This window comes from Mobula birostris, chromosome 4 (assembly GCF_030028105.1).
Source record: "Mobula birostris isolate sMobBir1 chromosome 4, sMobBir1.hap1, whole genome shotgun sequence".
Taxonomy (NCBI): domain Eukaryota; kingdom Metazoa; phylum Chordata; class Chondrichthyes; order Myliobatiformes; family Myliobatidae; genus Mobula; species Mobula birostris.
Genome location: NC_092373.1, coordinates 174,466,354 through 174,488,921, shown reverse-complemented (window position 1 = coordinate 174,488,921; position 22,568 = coordinate 174,466,354). Strand labels below are relative to the sequence as shown.

The 22,568-nt window shown below is 45.9% G+C and overlaps 1 protein-coding gene across 2 annotated transcripts in view; it reads left to right on the top strand.

Annotated features, from left to right (window-relative positions):
• The first annotated feature begins 16,001 nt into the window (after positions 1-16,001).
• LOC140196767 (probetacellulin-like) overlaps positions 16,002-22,568 on the top strand; it is a 57,331-nt gene continuing 50,764 nt past the window's right edge. For both annotated transcript variants that reach the window (XM_072256516.1, XM_072256514.1), the window contains exon 1: positions 16,002-16,454. In XM_072256516.1, the coding sequence (XP_072112617.1) occupies positions 16,406-16,454 (49 nt within the window). In that variant the 5' untranslated portion in view covers positions 16,002-16,405. The remainder of the gene's footprint in view (positions 16,455-22,568) is intronic.

Below are 22,568 nucleotides of genomic sequence, written 5' to 3'. Positions count from 1 at the left end.
ACATCCACCCTATCGAGACCTTTCAATATTTGGTAGGTTTCAATTAGATCCCCTCATTCTTCTAATCTCCAGTGAGTACAGGCCGAGAGCCACCAAATGTTCCTCATGCGATAACCCTTTCACTCCCAGAATCATTCTCATGAACCTCCTCTGAACCCTCCCCAATGCCAGAACATTTTTTCTCAGATAAGGGGCCCAAAAGTATCAAGAACATGAGATGAAGAATCTTTGAAAGTGAGTCCATAGGTTGTGAGATCATTTCAATAATGGGACAAGTGAAGTTGACTGAAGTTATCCTCTTTGGTCAACAGCCTGACGGTTGAGGGGTAATAACTATTCCTGAACCTGGTAGAGTGAGTGCTGAGGCTCCTGCACCTTCTTCTTGATGGCAGCAACAAAAAAAGAGCATGTCCTGGGTGGTGGGGGACCCTGGTAATGAATGCTGCTTTCCTGCAACAACACTTTGTGTATGCTCAAAGAGCCCAGTGGAGACACAAGACCGTAGATGCTGGGATATGGACCAATCTGCTGGAAGAACTCAGTGATTCATGTTGCACCTATGAAGGAAAATACACAGTCAACTTTTTTTTTGTAGACACACTTCATCTGGATTCAATTGTACTTTTCTTTTCACAGATCCTGCCTGACCAATTGATTTCCTCTAACATCATTTGTTGATAAAGAGCCTTTGCTGCCATCCACAGGTACTGTCAATAATTGAAATAGGAAACTGGGCAGATTTCCCATTACAATTATTTTTGATTTCCAGCTTCTGCAATATTTTAGTTTAGTTTTTGTGTTTAATTCACTGACCCTTTGTCCAGTTCTCCACATTATGTTCTGTCCTCCTCTTCTCCTCATATGAATTCTGTTTTCAAATTCGGAAATTTCAGCAACAGCTTCATTTTTTAAATTCCATTGTTTTTTGAATTCCCAGTCTCTGGAACCTCCTTCATCCATACAGCACTCCAAGGTTTCTAAGCTCCTTTAATTCCAGCTTTTTCTACATCCCTGATTCCTGCCCCTTCGTCAACAATAGAAGACCCCTTGCCCTACCATGGACTAGATCCTGTGTTTTTTTTCTCCAAGTGAAATTGGAGTTTATTGTCATATGCACAAATACATGTATGCACAAGTGTAATGAAAAACTTACTTGCAGCTGCATCACTAGCACTTAATCACATAGCATCATATAAGCAACATGCACGAGAAAATTAGAAATTCAAAATTATACACAATTTTCACAAGAGAAAACACAGAACGAAATAAATGAAATCCATTTTAGTGCAAAGTAATTAAAAGTGGTCAAAGTGCTGCTGAACTGTAGTGATTAATGTTTAGCCAGTTGGTTCAAACACTGAATGGTTGAAGGGAAGTAATTGTTTTTGAACTTGTTAGTGTGGGACTTCAAGTTTCTGTACCTCCTGCTCAATGGTAAAAGATGACATGGCCTGGATGATGGGGATCTTTGATGACAGATGTTGCCCTCTTGAGGTAACTTTTCATGTATATACTTGAGATGATGGAGAATATGATTGGCTTGGATGTGTTGGGCTAATGGGTTTGTTTCCATGGTGTAGCACAATAGGAGTTCAGTTATAAGGATACCCCGGTATAAAGCTTCAGCCAAAATTACTAAAGTGATTTAATGGAGTATCATAATTTTTTTCTATACTGTGGGTGTCTAAGACAAGAGGAAAGAGGTGTAGATAGGTAGGATGGGTGGCATGGATGTGGTGTGCTGAAGGGTCTGTTTCCATGCTGTCCGATTGCACGTGTAATCAGGTGTAATTGGTTTAATATATAACAGATTTCTATACTAGAAAAGACAGAGGACACATAGATAGAAGGCAGATGGATAATCAGGCAGGCATAGATTGTCTGACAAATGAAAGACAGGATTACTACAGAGCATCCTTCGTATCATAAAATACTTCAAAACACTTTGGGAGGGCTGTCAGAGGGCATCAGTTGATAGTCAGAAGAAGAGAGTTTCTACCGTTAATCTGTAAATGAATGTACACTGACTATATTTTCTCAGGCTTTAACTGTAATAAAGAGTTATTTTGAACGTTGCTGTGTTTCCTGCTGCCTTAAGGGGTTTGTACTTGAGTTTCTCCCCGTGATTCCTACTGGTTCTCTGGTTTCCTCCCACAGTCCAATGGCGTACCGGTTGGTAGGTTAATTGGTCATTATTAATTGTCCTGTGATTAGGCTAGAATTAAATCCAGGGGCTGTGCCTCAAAGGACTGGAAGGGCTTATTCAATGCTGCATCTCAATAAATAAACAAACAAACAAATAAAAGAGCAGATGTTGTTTATTAATTGAACATTGAGATGTGTGAGTGTGTGTGTAACTGTGTGATGCATTTGGAAAGTCAAAACAGTGTAGGATTTATACTGTAAATGGTAGGACACAAGGGTGTGTAATGGAACAAAGTGACTTAGGAATACAAGTGCAGAGTTCATGGAAACTGGTGTCACAGGTAAATGTGGTGGTGAAAAAAGGCACTTAGTCAGGGCATTGAGTTGGAACATTATGTTACGGTTGTAGAAATCATTGATGAGGCCGCTTTGGAGTATTGCGTACAGTTTTGGTCACCCTGTTATTGGGAAGGTGTGGTTACACCGGAAAGAGTGCAGAGAAGATTTATGAGGATGTTGCCAGGACTAGAGGGCCTGTGTTATGGGACAAGATGAGCCAGGCTAGGTCGTTATTCATTACAGCATAGGAGAATAAGAGGGAGCTTAGAGAAATGTTTAATATCATTAGTGGCATAGATATGGTAGATGGTAATGTTTTCACCCCAGGTGAGAAGATATAGTGTGAGAGGAAAAATTTAAAAGAGACCCGAGAGGAAGCATTTTCAGGCTGAGGGTGATGGAACAAGTTGTCAGAAGAAGCAGTTGAGGCAAGTTCAATAGTATCATTTAAGAAGTACTAGGATAGGTACATGGAGGCGCTTAGAGGGATATAGGCCAAATGCTGGCTGGGTACAGTGGTTGGCATGGACTTGCTGGGCTATAGGGCATGTAACTGTACTGTTTTCCTCTCTAACTCGAAGTGTGAAATTAAATGGATTGCAAGGTTCTGACGCACGCCTTTCCACACCAGGGACTTGCTCACCTTATAAGGAAAACATTTCACAGCCTCTACTCCCAGTGTGATCATGCTGTAAGATAAATGGTCTGATCCTGACAACATACTTGGATGCCTCTGTCAGAGTCAAATTCCATTTCTTGCCTCTCTCTTTAAGCATCTTCCACTTAACCACTAGTACCCACAGGCCGAAGAAAAAACCCAACACAGATTCAACACCATTTCTGGTGGCTAGTTGGCTTCTTCTTCAGGACTGAGGATGATCTACTTCTCCAGTTCTGGGGAGTGGGAGGTGTTCATCCATGAACTCTCTTTATGTGGTGTGACCCGTTGATGGTCACACTCTGGTGTTACGTGGTGTGACCTGCTCATCCATGAATTCTCTTTACGTGGTGTGACCCGTTGCAGACCATTGGCCACAGAGTGAGGATCTTAGTCCGATAGCAAGGAGGTTCAAGGTAACAAAGACCAGGCTCTGTTACATGGATGTAAGATAGATACCCACGTGCACATTATACAACCTTACCCGGGCCCTTTTCTTCAGACCCCTATGTCCATTTTGCTGCCCCTAACTGTCTCCCTGTTCCCCAACTGTCTTGGTCTCCCTTCTTCCCTGTTCACTAAGCTGCTTCTTGGCCCCTTCCCTCTTTTTCTCAGTTCCCAAATTTTGCCCCCACCTCTGATGTCTTCCCAGCACCATAAGCTGGCCACCTCTCACCTTTCTCCTGCTAGATGCCCACTCTCCAAAACTGAGGCTACTGTAGTCACGCGCAAACGCACTACTAAAGAAACACACGGAGACAGAGAGAGCTGAACTCAGAATGCCTTTACTGATTCAAAATAGCGCGCTTAAATCTCCCCTCCCACGGACCCCTGCGATCCGCGGGGCGGACGTGACGTCAGACTGTCCCCGGAAGGTCTGCCCTGAGCAGGCAGTTCCAAACGTGCTACCGCGTGTCTGCCTGTGGCTCCCGATGGTGGTTCCAGTCCCGCGTGTGCGGGCCGACACCCCCCCCCAAGAAACATCCATGGGGGAAGTGGAGCCCCCAGTCTGTGTGGCTTCCCTGGGTGGCCGGCCTGGCCGGCGCGGTGCGGGTACCCTCACTGGTTGCTCAGTGTCCCAGTGCGCCAGTTTGAGGTGGTCCACTGTAAAAGTCTCTTCCCAGCCACCCACCTCCACAACACCGGATCACCTCGAAGGGTCCCTCGTACGGCTGCTGTAGAGGTGACCTGGGCATGCTCCTGCGAGTGAAAACATACTCACAGTCTGGGAGGTCTTTAGGGGTGAAGGATGGCGTGGGACCATGCCTGGAGGTCGGGACCGGTGCCAGGGTCCCTACCTTGTCCCGCAGTCTCGTTAGCACCACTGCTGGAGTTTCTTCCGAACCTCGGGCCTCTGGTACGAACTCGCCTGGGACCGTCAGGGGGGCACCGTAGACCAATTCTGCTGAGGTGTCCAGGTCCTCCTTGGGGGCTGTGTGGATGCCCAGTAGGACCCAGGGAAGCTCATCTGCCCAGTTGGGGCCCCTGAGACGTGCCATCAGGGCCGACTTGAGATGCCGGTGGAATCCCTCTACCAAACCGTTGGACTGGGGATGGTACGCTGTGGTGTGATGCAGCTGGGTGCCCAGGAGCTGTGCCAGTGCTGTGCACAAACCCGACATGAACTGCACCCCTCTGTAGTAGGTGATGTCCATTGGGAGGCCGAACCTGGCGATCCAGTTTGCAATGAGCATCCTGGCACAGGACTCAGTGGACATGTCTGCGAGCAGTACGGCTTCCGGCCATCTGGTGAACCTGCCTACAATGGTAAAGGTATACCTGGCGCCCCAGGAGACTGGCAGGGGTCCGACGATGTCCACGTGGATGTGTTGGAACCTCCTGTGCGTCAGCTGGAACTGCTGGAGGGGAGCCTTCACGTGCCGCTGACTTTGGCGGTCTGGCAGTGTACGCAGGTCCTGGCCCAGTGTCCGACCTGTTTTTGCAAACCGTGCCGGACGAATCTGTCTGCTACCAGGTTGATGGATGGACGGGTGGGCCAGGTCGTGCAGCATGTCGAACACCTGGCGCCTCCGTGCTGCTGGTACCATGGGTCGGGGTTTGCTGGTAGACACGTCGCACAGGAGTCGATCCGCTGTCAGGCTGATGGACGTCCTCCGAATGGAGCCCTAAAACGGTGGTGCGGTAAGCCGGGATCTCGGTGTCTGACCGTTGTGCTTCCGCCAGTGCTGCGTAGTCTATTCCTGAGGACGATATGCCTACTGAGTGGAGGCAGGGGCGAGACAGTGTGTCGGCGACGACGTTGTTCTTCCCTGCGATGTGGCGGACGTCCGTGGTGAATTCTGAAATAAAGGACAGGTGCCTCTGCTGCCGAGCCGACCATGGGTCCGATACCTTGGCCAGTGCGAAGGTGAGGGGCTTGTGGTCCGTATACACGGTGAACTCCCTTCCCCTGAGGAAGTACCGGAAATGCCGGACAGCCAGGTAGAGTGCTAGCAACTCTCTGTCAAAAGCACTGTACTTCACCTCCGGTGGCCGTAGGTGCCGGCTGAAGAAAGCGAGTGGTCGCCACTGGTCCTCGACAAGCTGCTCCAGGACTCCGCCGTCTGCCGTGTCGGAAGTGTCGACTGTGAGTGCCGTGGATACGTCGACTCTCAGGTGCACTAGGAGGGCGCCTTTGTCAGCACCTCCTTGGCCTGCTCGAACGCCTCCGTGGACTCCGTGTCCCTCCACTAGGAGGGCTGCCTTTGCCAGCGCCTCCTTGGCCTGCTCGAACGCCTCCGTGGACTCTGCGCCCCATGCCACTTCTTTGGCCTCGCCGGCCATCAGGCTGAACAAGGGTCTCATGATGCGTGCCGCCACAGGCACGAACCGATTATAAAAGTTGACCATCCCTAGGAACTCCTGCAGGCCCTTGACCGTGCTGGGCTTGGGGAACTGGCGGATGGCCTGGACCTTGTCCGGTAGGGGAACTGCGCCATGTCGGTTGACTCTGTGGCCCAAGGAGTCGATCTCCGTCAGCCCAAACTGGCACTTCGCCAGATTGATTGCCAGTCCATGGTCGCTCAGGCATTGGCAGAGCTGGCGCAAATGTGCCACGTGCTCTTGGTGCGAACTGCTGGCCACCAGGATATCGTCCAAGTAAATGAAAACGAAATCCAAACCGCGTCCCACCGAGTCCATGAGCCTTTGGAAAGTTTGGGCTGCATTCTTGAGAACGAAAGGCATCCTCAGGAATTCGAACAAACCAAACGGGGTGATGAGGGCTGTCTTGGGCACGTCGTCGGGGTGCACTGGGATCTGATGGTATCCCCTGACAAGGTCGATTTTCGAGAAGATGGTCGCTCCATGCAGGTTTGCCATGAAGTCCTGGATGTGGGGTACCGGGAATCTGTCGGCGGTTGTGGCATCATTGAGCCTTCTGTTGTCTCTGCAGGGCCTCCATCCTCCTGAGGACTTGGGCACCATGTGCAGCGGGGATACCCACGGGCTGTCTGAGCGGCGTACGATTCCCATCTCTTCCATCTTACGGAACTCCTCCTTGGCGAGGTGGAGCTTGTCGGGTGGGAGCCTGTGAGCTCGGGCGTGTAGCAGCAGTCCTTGCGTGGGGATGTGGTGCTGCACGCCGTGCTTGGGGTTGGCCATGGAGAACTGCAGGGTGACTATGGAGGGGAATTCCACTAACACCCTGGTGAATTCATTACCTGAGGGGGTCATGGAATCCAGGTGGAGGGCCAGCAGCTTGGCTTCTTGAGCTGTAAAGTCTGGAACATCTCAGTGTTGGCCAAACGCCGGCTTTTTAGGTCGACCAGGAGGCAGTTGGCTCGTAGGAAATCTGCCCCTAGTAGTGGCTGTGACACCACTGCCAACGGGAAAGTCCAAGTGAAACGGCTGGACCTGAAATGCAGTGAGATAGTTCACGGGCCGTACGTCTGAATACTGGTGCCATTTGCAGCGGTGAGTTCGGGGCCTGGAACCGCATTACGAGTGTCCATGTTCGAGGGGGGTAGTACGCTGACTTCGGCCCCAGTGTCTACCAGGAAGCACTGCCTGGAGTGTCGGTTCCAGAGGTACAGGAGGCTGTCTCAGTGGCCAGCCATCATAACCATTAGCGACGGCTGGCCCCAGCGTTTCCCAGAAAAGCACATGGTGGGCGGCAGCGGCACATGCCTGAGCCCCATCTTTGGTAATAGAAACACCATTATTGATGGTGGACATGGTCGGACATGATGTCAGACTGTCCCCAGAAGGTCCGCCCTGAGCGGGTAGTTCCAAACGCGCTACCGCGTGTCTGCCCGTGGCTCCCGATGCCGGTTCGAGTCCCGCGTGTGCAGGCCACCACACTACCACCCCCTACCATTCACCACCTCCACCCAAACTCGCTACACCCATCCACTGATCCTCTCCCTCACTCTCCACCTATTGAGAACTGCCTCCAGTGTCTCTCACTGATTGCCAATTGTCCTTCCACCATAACCTTCCCGATCCACTTGGTCCTAGTAACTGCAGTGCTGAGGTTTTGTGACCTGGGTGATTTGGAATAACTACAGCAGAGTTGCTCTACCATCTGCCAGAGGGAAGGTCACCACCAGGATCTATCTCACTCTCCCTCCAGCAGTGGAAGAGTTTCCTGAATTGTAGACAGGACTCCTTCCATCCAAACGTGAGTTTCACCATGTGGCAACTCCAAAAGAAATAGTGGCAGCAGCACTAGCCACTATGCCGACCTCACTGAAGACATAAGACTTCATTGATATGGAGGGTGTGTGGAATATCCTCCTTAGGTTTAGCTGCCCTCTTGTTTACTACATGATGGCATGCAAGCTGTGACCCTAGCCAACAAGTCCACAAAGAACCAATTGATTGGTGTCAAACAAAGCTGTGTCACTGCCCCAATGTTTCTCTCAATCTTTCTCACCACAGTTCTGCATCTCACCTGACCATACCTTTCCACAGGCTCCTGGGACCTGGGCTATCTACAGCAGGCCCTTCCAGGTGCTGGGGAAATACCACCAATACGGGGGATTCTGCAAAATCCTCCAAACACACTGAAAGATCAGTGAACCAGCGTCCTCTCCAAAGCCAACGGCCACAGAATTGAGACCCCAGTTACTCTCAGTTTGATTCATGTCATTCCATGCCCGACACCAGATTCTGTTCTCAGCCCTGTCACAGGAACAGATTACCAGATGGGCAGAGGAAAAGATCCAAGGATAAACTCAAAACCTCCTTGAAGATATGCAACATCTGCAAAATCTTTTACCCAGAACTGAGGAATCAAAAACTAGAGGGCATTTATTTAAGGTGAGAGAGGAGAGAGTTAATAGGAACCTGGGGAACAACTTTCTCACCCAGAAAGTGGTAGGGATATAGAACAAGCTGCCAGATGATGTGGTTGAGGCAGGTACATACATTAACAACATGTAAAGGCATTTGGACAGGTAAATGGACAGGAAAGAGAGAGAGATAAGAACCTCCTGTGGATAAGGAGGATGCTGTCCAAGTTGCATGCCATCTTGGACAATGTCTCCCATCCATTACATAATGTACTGGTTGGGCACAGGAGTACATTCAGCCAGAGACTCATTCCACCGAGATGCAACACAGAGCGTCATAGGAAGTCATTCCTGCCTGTGGCCATCAAACTTTACAACTCCTCCCTTGGAGGGTCAGACACCCTGAGCCAATAGGCTGGTCCTGGACTTATTTCCTGGCATAATTTACATATTACTATTTAATTATTTATGGTTTTATTACTATTTAATTATTTATGGTGCAACTGTAACAAAAACCAATTTCCCCCGGGATCAATAAAATATGACTATGACTAAACGGGAATAGCTTAGATGGGAATCTTGGTCAGCATGGATCAGTTTGGCTGAAGGGTCTTCCTCCATGCTGCATGACTCTATGACTATTACATTCTCACCGACTCCTGAAAATCATGGCCCTTGACTTCTCATAGTTGGGAACAAAAACTCGGGATTGTATTGAAAACCTGGTCTATGCATTGGGAACATGCCGGCTCATCTTGGAAAACACTGACAGAATAGAGAGGGATTCTTCCTGCTGGAAAAGAAGATGAAACAATACAATCAGGAGGGAAGTTGGGCAGTTTTATCTGCACCGATTGGTGAATGTGTGATCTCCTCTCAGGAAGAAGGTGTATGTTGGACCATAAGACCACAAGCCGTAGGAGCAGAATTAGGCCATTCAGCCTGTCAAGTTTGCTCTGCCATTCCATCATGGCTGATCCTGGATCCCACTCAACCCCATACACCTGCCTTCTCGCCATATCCTTCAATGCCTTGACCAATCAGGAAACTATCAACTTCTGTTTTAAATATACCCACAGACTTGGCCTCCACCGCAGTCTGTGGCAGAGCATTCCACAGATTCACTACTCTCTGGCTAAAAAAATGCCTCTTTGCCTTTAAAAGGTCACCCCTCAATTTTGAGGCTGTGCCCTTTAGTTTTGGATAGCCCCACCAGGAGAAACAACCTCTCCACATCCACATTATCTAGTCCCTTCAGTATTGGTAGGTTTCATTGAGATTCCCCTGCATTCTTCCACTGAGTACAGGCCTGAAGTTGCCAAGTGCTCCTCATATGTTAACCCCTTCATACCCGGAATCATCCTCATGAACCTCCTCCAGACTCTCTCCAATGACAGCACATCCTTTGAAATATGGGGCCCAAGACTGTTGACAAGCTTCCAAGAGCGGCCTAACTAGTGTCTTATAAAGCCTCAAAATTATCTCCTTTTATATTCTATTCCCCTTGAAATAAATGCCAACATTGCATTTGCCTTCTTTACCACAAGCTCAGCCTGTAAGTTAACCTTCTGGGAGTCTTGCATGAGGACTCCTAAGTCCCTCTGCACCTCTGATGTTTGAATTTTCTCCCCATTTAAAATAAAGTTTACCCTATTATTCCTTTTACCAAAATGCATTATCGTACATTTCCTAACACTGTATTTCACCTGCCATTTTTTTGCTCAGCCTTTCAATTTGTCTAAGTCCTGCTGCAATCGCATTGCTTGCTCAGCACTACCTACCCCTCCACATTTCTTCATATTATCCACAAACTTTGCCACAAAGCTATCAATTCCATTATCTAAATCATTGACAAACCATGTGAAAAGTAGCGGTCCCAATACTGACCCCTGAAGAACACCACTAGTCACTGGCAACCAACCAGAAAATGGCCCCTTTATTCCCACTCACTGCCTCCTGCCTGTCAGCCATTCCTGTATCTATGCCAGTATCTTTCCTGTAATGCCATGGGATTTTATCTTGTTAAGCAGCCTTATGTGTGGCACCTTATCAAACGCTTTCTGAAAATCCAAGTAAATGAAATCCACTTTGTTACTTCCTCGAAGAACCCTAACAGATTTATCAGGCAAGAAATCATGCTGACTTTGACTTATTTTATCATTAGTCTCCAAGTACCCCAAAACTTTATCCTTAATAATAGACTCCAACAGTTTCCCAAGCACTTAGTCTAGACTAACTGGCCTATAATTGCCTTCTTTTGCCTTCCTCCCTTCTTAAAGAATGGATTAACATTTGCAATTTTCCAGTCCTCCGGGACCATGCCAAAATCAAATGATCGTTAAAAGACCATGACCAGTGCATCTGTCACCTCTTCAGCAACCTCTCTCAGGACTCTGGGATGTAGTCCATCTGGCCCAGGTGACTTATCCACTTTAAGATCTTTGAGTTTGTTAAGAACTTTTTCCTTTGTAATAGCAAAGGCACTCACTCCTGCTCCCTGACACTCATAGACCTCTGGCACACTGCTAGTGTCTTGCACAGTGAAGACTGATGCAAAATACTAATTAAATTAATCTCCATTACTACCTCACCAGCATCATTTTTCAGTGGTCCAATATCAACTCTCACCTCCCTTTTACTCTTTATATAACTGAAAAAACTTTTAGTATCCTGCTATATATTATTGGCTAGTTTGCCCTCATATCTTATCTTTTCCTTCTTATAGCTTTTTAGTTGCCTTTTGTTGGATTTTAAAAGCTTCCCAATCATCTAACCCCACTCACTTTTGCTACCTTATATGCCTTTTCCTTGGGTTTTATGCAGTCCTTAACTTCCTTGTCTGCCATGGTTGTCTACCCCTGCCATTTGAGAACTTCTTCTGTGGGACATATCTATCCTGCGCCTTATGAACAATCTCCAGAAACTTCAACCAGCTCTGCTCTGCTGCCATCCCTGCCAGTATTTTCCCCCAATCCACCTGGCAAGCTTCTCTTTCATGCCTCTGTAATTCCCTTTATTCCACTGCAATACTGAGTTGTGCTTCTCCCTCTCAAATTGCAGTATGAATTCAATCATATTATAATCACTGGCTCCTAAGGATTCTTTTACATTAGCTCCCAAATAAGAACTGGCTTATTATACAACTCCCAATCTGAGAAAGCCTTTCCCCGAGTAGGCTCAAGCACAAGCTGCGCTAAAAAGCCATCTTGTAGGCATTCAACAAATTCCCTCTTGCAATCTGACAGCAACCTGATTTTCCCAATCCCCTTGCACATTGAAGTCCCCCATTACAATTGTGACATTACCCTTATTACATACTTTTTCCAGCTACCTTTGCAATCTCAACCCCATATCTTAGCTATTTGGAAGTCTATATATGAATCCCATAATGTTTTTTTCACCCTTACTGTTTCTTAACTCCACCCACAAAGTTTCAACATTGTCTGACTCTATGTCACCTCTTTCTAAAGATGTAATTCCATCTCTTACCAACAGAGCCACACCACCGTCTATACCTTTCTGCCTGTCCTTTTGATACAAAGAATACCCTTTGATGTTAAGCTCCCAACTACCTTCTTTCAGCCACGACTCAGTAACGCTCACGTCATACCAACCAATCTCTAATTGCGTCATGAGTTCATCCACCTTATTCTGAACATTACGTACATTTAAATACAGCACCTTCAGTCCTGTATTCTTCACCCTTTTGAAATTTGCCTTTGTGGTACAATTTGACTCTTTGCTCTGTCTGAATTTGTACGCAGTCATTGGCTTGTCCTTCCTTACATTCATGTTACACCCATGATCTACTTGTAAACCGGCTGGCTCATCCTCAGCTCTATCATACTGGTTCCCACACTCCTGCTATATTAGATCAAACCAATCCAAACAGCTCGAGAAAACCTGCCCGCAAGAATAGTGGACCTCAATTAATAGGCCGAAACCCAGCAGTGAATCTTGGCCAGGCAGATTTGTACTAGGATATAGAGCCAAGCCAAGTGGGAAGAATTGTTGACAGATCAGCCATGGGTGGCAGAATGGGTGTGAGGGGCTGAATGGCCTCCTTCTGTCTCTATGATCCTACCACCTAGTAACTTTCTGAGGGAGAACCAGAGATGAGCACTTGAATGGTAACATCTATTGTAACATCCAGACACACCTAGCAAGGTAATGAGCAGTTATGGATGCCTGTAACATTGGACGTGAGTTGGGAGGTGAGGGAGAGGGGCAATTTCTTTCATGCGCCAGTTCACCATGTGGAGTGGTGAAGGAGATGTAAAGCATGGTCAGACTGTGTAACAGGCAGACAAAGCTCATAGGACACCGACTGCTTATTAAAATGACAAACCAACTCCAAATCACACAAAGTTGTAACAGCCTCCATTCTCAACATACCTTGGAGTCACCAGGAATGACAGTTTAAGACCCAATGTACAAAAGCAAGCAAAGTCCAGGAAGATGAACATCAGTGCAAAAAGAAGTTGTATAATTTAATGAAAAGGATTTAGAGGACTTTGGTTTATTGTTTATAGCAAAAAAAGGCAAGGTAGACAAGGTATAAAAATCATGAAAGTCTGGAGATGCTGGAAATCCAAAGTAACACACACAAATTGCTGGACGAACTCAGACAGCAATAATGAAAATGAATAAACAGTCAATGTTTCAGACTGAAGAATAAAATGCATATTAAAATATATTTAATAAAGTATAAGGGCCAGCTTTTTCATCCACAGGGTGGTAAGGTATATGGAATGAGCTGCCAGATACTGTTGTTAAGGCAGGGAAATTAACAATACATAAGGACACTTGGACAAACTCTGCCATGGACGGTCCCAAGCCCGGTTGCAAAAGGAGGAGGGTTGGGCATGGGGCTAGCAAGCCCATCCTGTAAAGTCCCAGTGCCACAGAAACCCCAACAGAAGCGCCAAAGAGTTTATCTCTGGGAAAGGAAGGATACACCAAGAAAATAAGCTACACTTGGGCAATCTTGAAAGATAGGGCAGGACAGAGGACTCTGGCAAGCTGCTGTTGGTGGCCTATCAATCAGAAGTGATGGGCTTAAGAAGAAACACACTTGGACAGATAAATGGATAAAAATTATGTATAGTATGGAGAGGATTGAAGAGTTGGTGCTTTGGGCCAAGGCCCTTTTTATTCCTCTCCATAGACGCACCCTGACATGCTAAACTCCGCCGTCATTTTGTATATGTTGCAAAGAAGACAAGGTGTTCAAAGCATCACCCTCCCCCACCCCACATCTTGTTCTGGTTCCATCCACATTTACCTCTCCCCTAATGGATCCCATTACCTTCTCTTCACTTATCAGATTCAATCTTTTGTCGCATTTTACTGTATGTTCCTGCTTATCTCCCTCCAGCAGCTGGCTCCAACCACATTTCCCTCCGCCACCTCACTCCATCTCCCTCGCACATTTTTTTGTCTGTCTCCATCTATCACCCACGCACCTCTGTTTTGCAACTCTACCCACTCTCCTTCCCCCCTAATTGGCTCAATCTACCTTCACCCCCTCCTCGGTCCATCAATCACCCAGTAACATCTGTCTTACCTCTCCCCTTCTCCTCTTTATACTGGCCATCTCCCCTCTTAGTCCTGATGCAGGGTCTTAACCCAAAATGTCAACAATTCCTTTTCTCCCATAGGTGCTGCTCAACCTGCTGATTTCCTCCAGCAGATTGTTTGATGCTGCAAATTCCAGTCTGTGTCTCCTGGTGAATCTTTGTTGCACCCCCTCTATCTTCTTTAGATAAGGAGACCAAAATTGTATGTAATCCACAGGTATATTCTCGTCAACATCCTGAAGAGTTGAATGGAGACATTATTACACCTGTAATTAATTTCTCTTCTGATAAATGCCAGCAAATTGATTGTCTTCCTAATTGTTGTTGGTGACTTGTGTACACTCTGGTGTCACTGGTTTAAACATTTGCATTTCCCAATCTGTGTTACCCTCCTATATGAAATTGGAAAGAGTGCAGAAAATATATACAAGGACTTTGGAAAGAGTGCAGAAAAGATATACAAGGACTTTGCCAGGGCATAAGGGGATGAGTTGTAGGGAGAGGTTGGACAGGTTTGGACTTTAATCCTCAGAGTGTTAGGTGATCTCATAGAAGGTGTATAGATGTGAATGCACTGTCTTTTTTTCAGGATTGGAGAATCGAGAACGAGAGAGCATAGATTTAAGGTGAGAGGGGAAACATTTAATAGGAACTTAAGGGGCAACTTTTTTTTAAACACAAACATTGATGTATGCTATGTGGAATCAGCTGCCATAGGAAGTGGTTGAGGGAGGCACAATAACAAGTTCTAAAAGACAGTTGAACAGGTACATGGATTGGAAAGGTTTAGAAGGTTATGGGCTAAGCACTAGCAAATGGAACAAGCCTGGATGGGGCAGCTTGGACCAGTTGGGCTGAAGGGCCTGTTTCCATGCTGTATATCTCTACGAATCTATATTCCATCTGCCATGCTCGTCCCTACTTTCTAAGCTGGTCCATATCCCCCTGAAGCCTCTTTACATTCCCCCTGTTCACAATCCCATTTATTGTCATACCTTCAGCAGACGTGGAATTGAGCTCTCAAATCAGGGGAAGAAGAAAGTTATGGTTAAAATTAAACAAAATACAACACTTTCACCTGGCTGAATTGGACCGCTCCAGAAGAGCAGCATCACAAAAACAATATGGGAAAAGGAGCAGGCCATACAGTCCCTCCACTTAATATTACCTTGGCAGATGTAGGCTGGTGTCAACTCTTCTTCTATGTCAGGTCCAAGCCCGCCACTGCAACCAAATAGAAGGACAAGAGTAGCAAAAGCCTGAGGAACACCACCTCTCAACTATACACCATCCTGACTTGGAAATATATTGTAATTCCTCCACAGTTACTGGATCAAAATCCTGGAACTCCCTCCCTAACAGCATTGTGGGTACACCCACTCCTCAAGGACTACAGATTCTAGAAGGCAGCTCACTACCACCTACTCACAGACAACTAAGGATGGGCAATTAAATGCTGGCTCTACCTGAGAAGCCCGCACCCCTTGGGTAACTAAAACAAAATTCTCCATACTCCTCTGTTTCTTGACCCAGCAAATAGTTAACCATCTCCACTTCAAAACCTGGGAGAGAATTCCAGGGTTCCATGCATGATTTTGATCGAAAATGTTAACAAGTTCTTTCCCCTGTACAGATGCTACCCAACCCACTGAGCTCCTCCGGCAGATCTGTCCCTTATGGATCCACCTCCCCTCTATTGAGCCTCTTTCAACCCCCTCCCCTCAGTCCTAATGCAGGATTTTGACGCAGAACGTCGACAAGCCCTTTCCCGCCAAAGATGTTGCTTGACGTGCTTCATCAAATTGTCATTGCCATACATAAAATGGTATAAATGCCTTGAAAAAGTTATTTTTGCAGTAGCTTGGTATATTACAAGCTAAGGAAAAGCAGAAACTATACATCATTCACAAGTGTGCAAAATAAACAACACCACGGAACTACTGCAAATTTTCTGCCTATGCCTGAATTTCCACTTTAAGCCCTATCCGGACACATCTCTCACTAACAAGTGAGAGAGACTTGGGATTCAGCCAGCCTCTATCACAAAGCTGGTGATGCAAGGGCTGAACACTTTACAAACACCGCCACGCCAGTTATATCGATCTTGTTAGGGGTTTGGACTAGAATTTTGGAACTGTTGACCTACTGGTCGGGTGGGGATTGACCGACCCTGTTTATCTTCTCAGGATTAAAGGACGGAGGAATTCTCTACAGCGTTGCACTGGAGGTTGCGGCACTGAAACCACTTCGCTCTCCTGGTCTACACCAGCGGGTTACTGGCGCATGCGCGCAGGGTGCCAACGGCTTGGAACTGCCCCTCACTCGGCGCTACGGCAGCGCTGACCGGCCGAGCGGCCTTCGTGGCTCCGGGCCTAGTCCCGGCTGGAGGCAACAACAACGCACTCAGGATCCCGACTCGAGTGGCTGTGTCACGTCCGGACGCACAGATCATGAGTGGCTGGCAGTGGGGCCGCGCGTTTAGCTTCGTCCTGGCGACAGGTGAGGACAGTGTGAAGGCTGTAGGGCGAGAGACAGGTGAGGGGGCCAAGTGAAGAGAAGGGAGAGACAGGTGAGGGGGCGGGTGAAGAGAAGGGAGAGACAGGTGAGCGGGACCAAGTGAAGGGAAGGGAGAGACAGGTGAGGGGGCGGGTGAAGAGAAGGGAGAGACAGGTGAGCGGGACCAAGTGAAGGGAAGGGAGAGACAGGTGAGGGGGCGGGTGAAGAGAAGGGAGAGACAGGTGAGCGGGACCAAGTGAAGGGAAGGGAGAGACAGGGGAGTGGGACGAAGGGAAGGGAGAGACAGGTGAGAGGGACCAAGTGAAGGGAAGGGAGAGACAGGTGAGCGGGACCAAGTGAAGGGAAGGGAGAGACAGATGAGTGGGACCAAGTGAAGGGAAGGGAGAGACAGGTGAGGGAACCAAGTGAAGGGAAGGAAGAGACAGGTGAGCGGGACTACGTGAAGGGAAGGGAGAGACAGGTGAGCGGGACCAAGTAAAGGGAAGGAGAGACAGGGGAGCGGGACGAAGGGAAGGGAGAGACAGGTGAGAGGGACCAAGTGAAGGGAAGGGAGAGACAGGTGAGGGGTGGGTGAATGGGTGGAAGATATAGGTGAGGGGTTTGGAGAGACACTCAAGGAGGGAAGTGAGGGTTGAGAGAGACAGGTGGGATGTGGTTGAGGGGGAGGGGACAAAGGTGAAGGTATGAGAGAGATAGGTGAGGAGGAGACCGGTGAGTGAATGACAGGTGAGGGGAAGGAGAGACAGATGAGGGGGCAGGCAGGGTGAGGGTGAGACGTGAGGTATGAGGGGGAGAAGTGCTACGGGGCAGGTAAAGACGAGGAAGAGATGGGGAGTAAGAGACATCTGAGTGTGTGTGTGTGGGGGGGGAAGACTTAGTGGATACAAGAGATTGAAGATGCTGGAAACTGGAGCAAAAACCAAACTGCCGAAGGAACTCACTGGGCTGAGCACTGCTGTCTGTTTTGAAGGGCCATTATAATTTTCCATATCAGATCCTTGCCCTTTGTGTTTCCAGTCATCTTCCTCCAGCCTCTATCTCCACCTTCATCCTTTCTAGCAACAGGGTTTTGTTTATCCCACCTTTGTCCATATATCTATCGCCCATCAACCTTGTCTCAATTCCTCCTCTTTCATCTGTACACCAGCTACGTACCTTCCCTCTCCACTCTCAATCCTGATGCAGGATTTTGATCCTTTCTTGCCACAGATGCTGCGCAATCCAAAGAGTATCTCTAGCAGCTTGTTGCAGAGATTGGTAGAGTTGTAGATAGTGAGGAAGATTGTTAAATGATACAGCAAGATATAGATATGTTGGAAAATTGGGCAGAGAAATAACAGATGGTGTTTAATTTGGGTCAAGTGTGAAGTGGTACATTTTGAGAGATCAAATACGAGGGGAAATCATACAGCAAGTAGCAACACAAGTTGACAGGGCTGTAAAGATGGTGTATGGCATGCTTGTCTTCACTGGTGTATGCATTGAGTTTAAAAGTTGGCAAGTCATGTTGCAGCTGTATAAGATGTAGTTAGGTCACCCACAAAGTATTGTGTGCATTTCTGGTTCACCTCATTAGGATGTGGAAACTTTAGAGAGTGTGCAGAGGAGATATGGCTCAATTAGCACGTCTTATGAGGAAAGGTTAAACAAGTTAAGGCTTTTCTTTTTAGAGTGAAGGAGGATGAGAGGAGTCTTGATAGAAGCGTACAAGATGATAAAAGGCATGAACAGCCAGCATTTTTACCCCAGGATGGCAATGGCTAATATGACAGGACATACTTTTAAGGTGATCAGAGGAATGTATGGGGGTGGGGGAGTGTCAGAGATGTGTTCTTTACACAGCGAGTGGTAAATTCATGGAATGTATTGCTGGTATGTTTGTAGAGGTGAATACATTAGGGACATTTCTCTTAGATGGGCACATGGATGAAAGAAAAATGGGAGGTCTATCTGAGAGGGAATTATTTGATTGATCTTGGAGTAGATAAGGTCAGCACAACATTGTGTGCTAAAGGGCCTGTACTGTGCTATATTATGTTCACAAAAGTTGTGGAAGCTTTGAAAAGGGTGTTAAAGAAGTTTACCAGGATTTTGCTTAGATTAGAGTGTATTAGCTAAAAGGAGAAATTGGACAAATTCTGGAGCGTCAGAGGCTGAGGGGAGACATGATAGTAGTTTATAAAACTGAGATGCATAGATAGTTTAGATGATTAGAGTCTTTTTCATATGGTGTAAAATTCAGATACCACATGGCATAGGTTTAAGTTGAGAGGTGCAAAGTTTAAAGGAGACTTATGAGGTACGTTTTTTCTACGAGAACGATAGGTACTTGGAATAGGCTACCAGGGGAGACGGCAGAAGGAGATACAGCAGCAACGTTTGAGAAATTTAAACAAATGCGTGAACAGGTATGGAATTGAGGGATGAGGACCATGTGCAGGCACATGGGCTTTGTTAGGTTTTCATCCTGGTCAGTGCAAGCATGGTGGGCTAAGGGGCGTGTTCCTGTGCTGTACTGTTCAATATTTATGTCTGATGGTATTTGAATTGATGACTTGCCAATTTGTTCTGACTCCTTTGTTACCAAACTGAGGTTCTGTAGCTAGCTGTAACTGGGATTATTATCTCAGAGAAAGTTTAATATAAATTCAAAATCATGATACATTTTGGAAGTGTAATTGAGGAGAAACTGTTTGCTGTGGCAGGGATGTTGATGACAAAATTACAAATTTAAGACATTCAGCAAAAGAACCAGAGAGAAGAGATTTTCTTTTCCATGTGAAGTGGCTTTGACATGTTATGGGCTGTGTGGAACTGCAGTGGGTAAATTCAGCAGCTTTACAAAGGAGCTTTCAGCAGGACTCTTTTATCTTGTTAATTCATGTTTGTTATTTTTTGCTATTTATTATCTACATTTACACAGTTCCTGATGCTTACAGTTTACAAATCCTGTTTACAGTTACTGTTCCATAGATTTGCTAAGTATGTCTGCAGAAAAAGAATCTCAGGGTTGTATGTGGTGACATGTATGTACTCTGATGATAAATTTTATTTTGAACTTTGAACAAAGAGAGCTGGTTTAAATGTGTTGCTCTTTGTGTTAAATGTAGAGGAGACTGTTGGGAAAGGAGAGGCTCAGTTGGCACCCCGAGGCAATAAGTTGAATTGTGTGATCTTAAGTGGTGCCTCATCACTTGGCAGAAACTTTGCTACTTACATTGTGATCTGGATTTAGATCACATATGGACGTTGGGGTTGATTTCCTTTGACTAGTCCTTGAATCCAGTCGTCTCTGCACCCAACTGGCATAGCAGTGCTTTCAACCTGCAGATGTACAGGCCCAGGCAAGTGGACCAAAATGTCTTTCATTGTGCAGCATTTTTTCATACACACCTTGAGAATCTTCTGGAAGTTTGTATTCTGTGTCACTGTAACATTTCCCAGTTTCATTCTGTTTGAAAATTGCATTTCAAGTCATTTGGTCAGGCAGGCTTTAGACTTGGTATGTCGGGTCAAGAGAAAGCTAGTTAGGTATTGACTGAACAACTTCTGTCATCATGTTATCTCATTGGTGATCCATCTCATATCACAACCAGCCCTGGCTCTGATGATCCAGTGTGTTTATCCAACAAAAGTATATCCGTCTCAATCATTTCCAGTCAATGTTTTGATTCTAACAGTTATTCTTGGAGGAGAGCATAGGAAATCGCTGGTTTATGGAACAGCAGTATTTATGTGGCTGTTTTGTGACATTAGTGGTGATCTGGCTAGTACTGATCCTGTGAATGTTGCTGGTAAGAAGCTTGGTGAATGTAATGCAGTGAGATGTGAAAGGAAGGTGGTTAAACGCTTATTGGCGATGGCTATGTTTAACACTTAACAGTGATTACTTAGGCACTGGTGCATCTAGCATGGGCTGCTTAGTTTACTAAAAAGTTCTTGATAGAACTGAGTGCAATGCAATCATTGGTGATCATTCCCACCTCTGACCTCATGAACAAAAGAAGTTAATAATGAAGCAGCTGATGTTGGTTGGACCAAGGACTCTTGCAGTGATGTTCTGGGATTGCAACAATGGACTAGTAACCACAGAAATATTTTGTGAGAGGCTATGAGACTAAACATTGCCCGTTGATCAGTTTTACCAGGAGTCATTGATGCCACACTTGGTTGGATGTATGTCAGTCCCATGCACATGCACATGTGTGGCTGTTAGACACTATTCCGTACTTAGAATGAACAGTTTTTAAGTAGCATCACTTGTATGCATTTGTGTTCAAAAAGCAGTGATTTTTGACACTGATAGTGAAATAAGGAGTAAGACCATTCAGAACTGTGGTTTCAAGCATTTAGGCTTGGAGTTGCCAGAAACAGCCGGGAGTGAAATTGAAATGATTTCACTACTGCAATAGTGAGGAACTATGAAAAATTTGAGGGGATCAACAATCACCTCCTGTAAATGAAGATTTGGAGGATATAGTTGTCGAAAGGATGCTATGAAGGCAGTCCATGATCTGCACTAGGTGTCTGAGTTGATGTTGTTCATTTAGTCTATCAAAAGAACACAGCAGCGTAATCTTTTTGAATTCCTCAGTCAATAACTATTAGGAACTAATACACAGTTTTATAGTACTGTAGTATTCTCATTTATTTGGTATTTCATTTAAAAATTTATTACTCAGTTAAATGGTAGTTTGTCTTTTTAAATATCTTTTTAAAGATTTCCATGAAACTTAAGCTAATTTGGGCAATTGCTTAATTGGGCTAAAATGTAATGGTCCCGATGTGTCCTAATTAATTGGAAACAACTGCATTTTTATATCCAGGTTCTGTAATCCATAATACAATTATCCAATATAAGTCTTGATGTTAGCATTTTCATCTAATATGCATTCGGAACAGTCATTTCTGCCAGGACTTTTTCAAAATGTCTTGTTCTTGGAATCTTGTTTCTCTCTGGATTTAGGCTTTGGATTGGGATGGCTGAACCAGGTTAAGATGAGACTGGTATTGTAGGTGGTCTCCATGGATTTAACCTGCAAGTGATGCTCCGAATCCACTCTACATACAGTAGTTCATACTGGATAGTGTACTCATTGTTGAAGTAGAGCTTGTCTCTGTAAGGACAATATGATGTCTGACCAGTGCAATCATGGGCAGAGTGTTCGTGGCAGGGACACTGGGGAAGTGCAAGTATGTTTATTCTTTATCTAGAAGTGATGGAAAAATGACGCCTTTCTGTAGAACCTTGAGGTTCCTCTGGGCAATGTCCAACCCTATTCAGTTACTATCCCCATTGTACGCTTCTTTACTTCCATCTTTGGTGGTTCTGCACTTTTGGTGCTTTCCCAGAATAGTGGCAAAGCTTGTCCCAGGTGATACTGAGGACAAGTAGGCAGGATATGCCTCTGTGGTCTAAGATTCAGTTGTTCATCAGCAGCTGACTGACCAATATTCCCTCTAAGCTCAAACGTGCTGCATTATTGCAATGCCCACAGGTTTTCAAACCCAGTTATACTCTCTTGTCCCTTCTGTTGTATAAGACACTGTTGGTCAGTAGGAGTACCTTCTGGAATCTGCTGAATCATTTTTCCTGGCTACTCTTGTAAGCAAGAGTGTAGTCGTCATTTAATTTTAACAACTCCAGTGAACTTTCCTTACAAAAAATTATATTGAGGTCTTTTCATTTAATGTGCTTTTTTTTGGCAGTGCAATATTGAGATTCAATTTCTGACATTGATGCTTATAGGGTTGAAGTCCTAGAACAATTAAATCCACAGGGATAGATTACGTTTGAACATAACTGTGAACTTATCCAAAATGCCAATGCTGTGCCCCCCACTGTACCCAGCTAGTCCTTGGGGTTAAATTCTCAATTTTGTTTAAAAATCCTTTACTCATCACCCTTGCCAGTGGGAGAAAGAGCTGTTGCAAATATTGGTGGAGAAATGGGAGATGGTGTTTAATCAAGACAAGTACAATTTGTTGGACTTGGCGTGGTTAACTGTAAAAGAAAAGTACACAGTAAATGGCAGGGTCATTGAAAACACTGTGGTACAAAGGGATCTTGGGGTGGGAGTTTATAGCTCCCTGAAA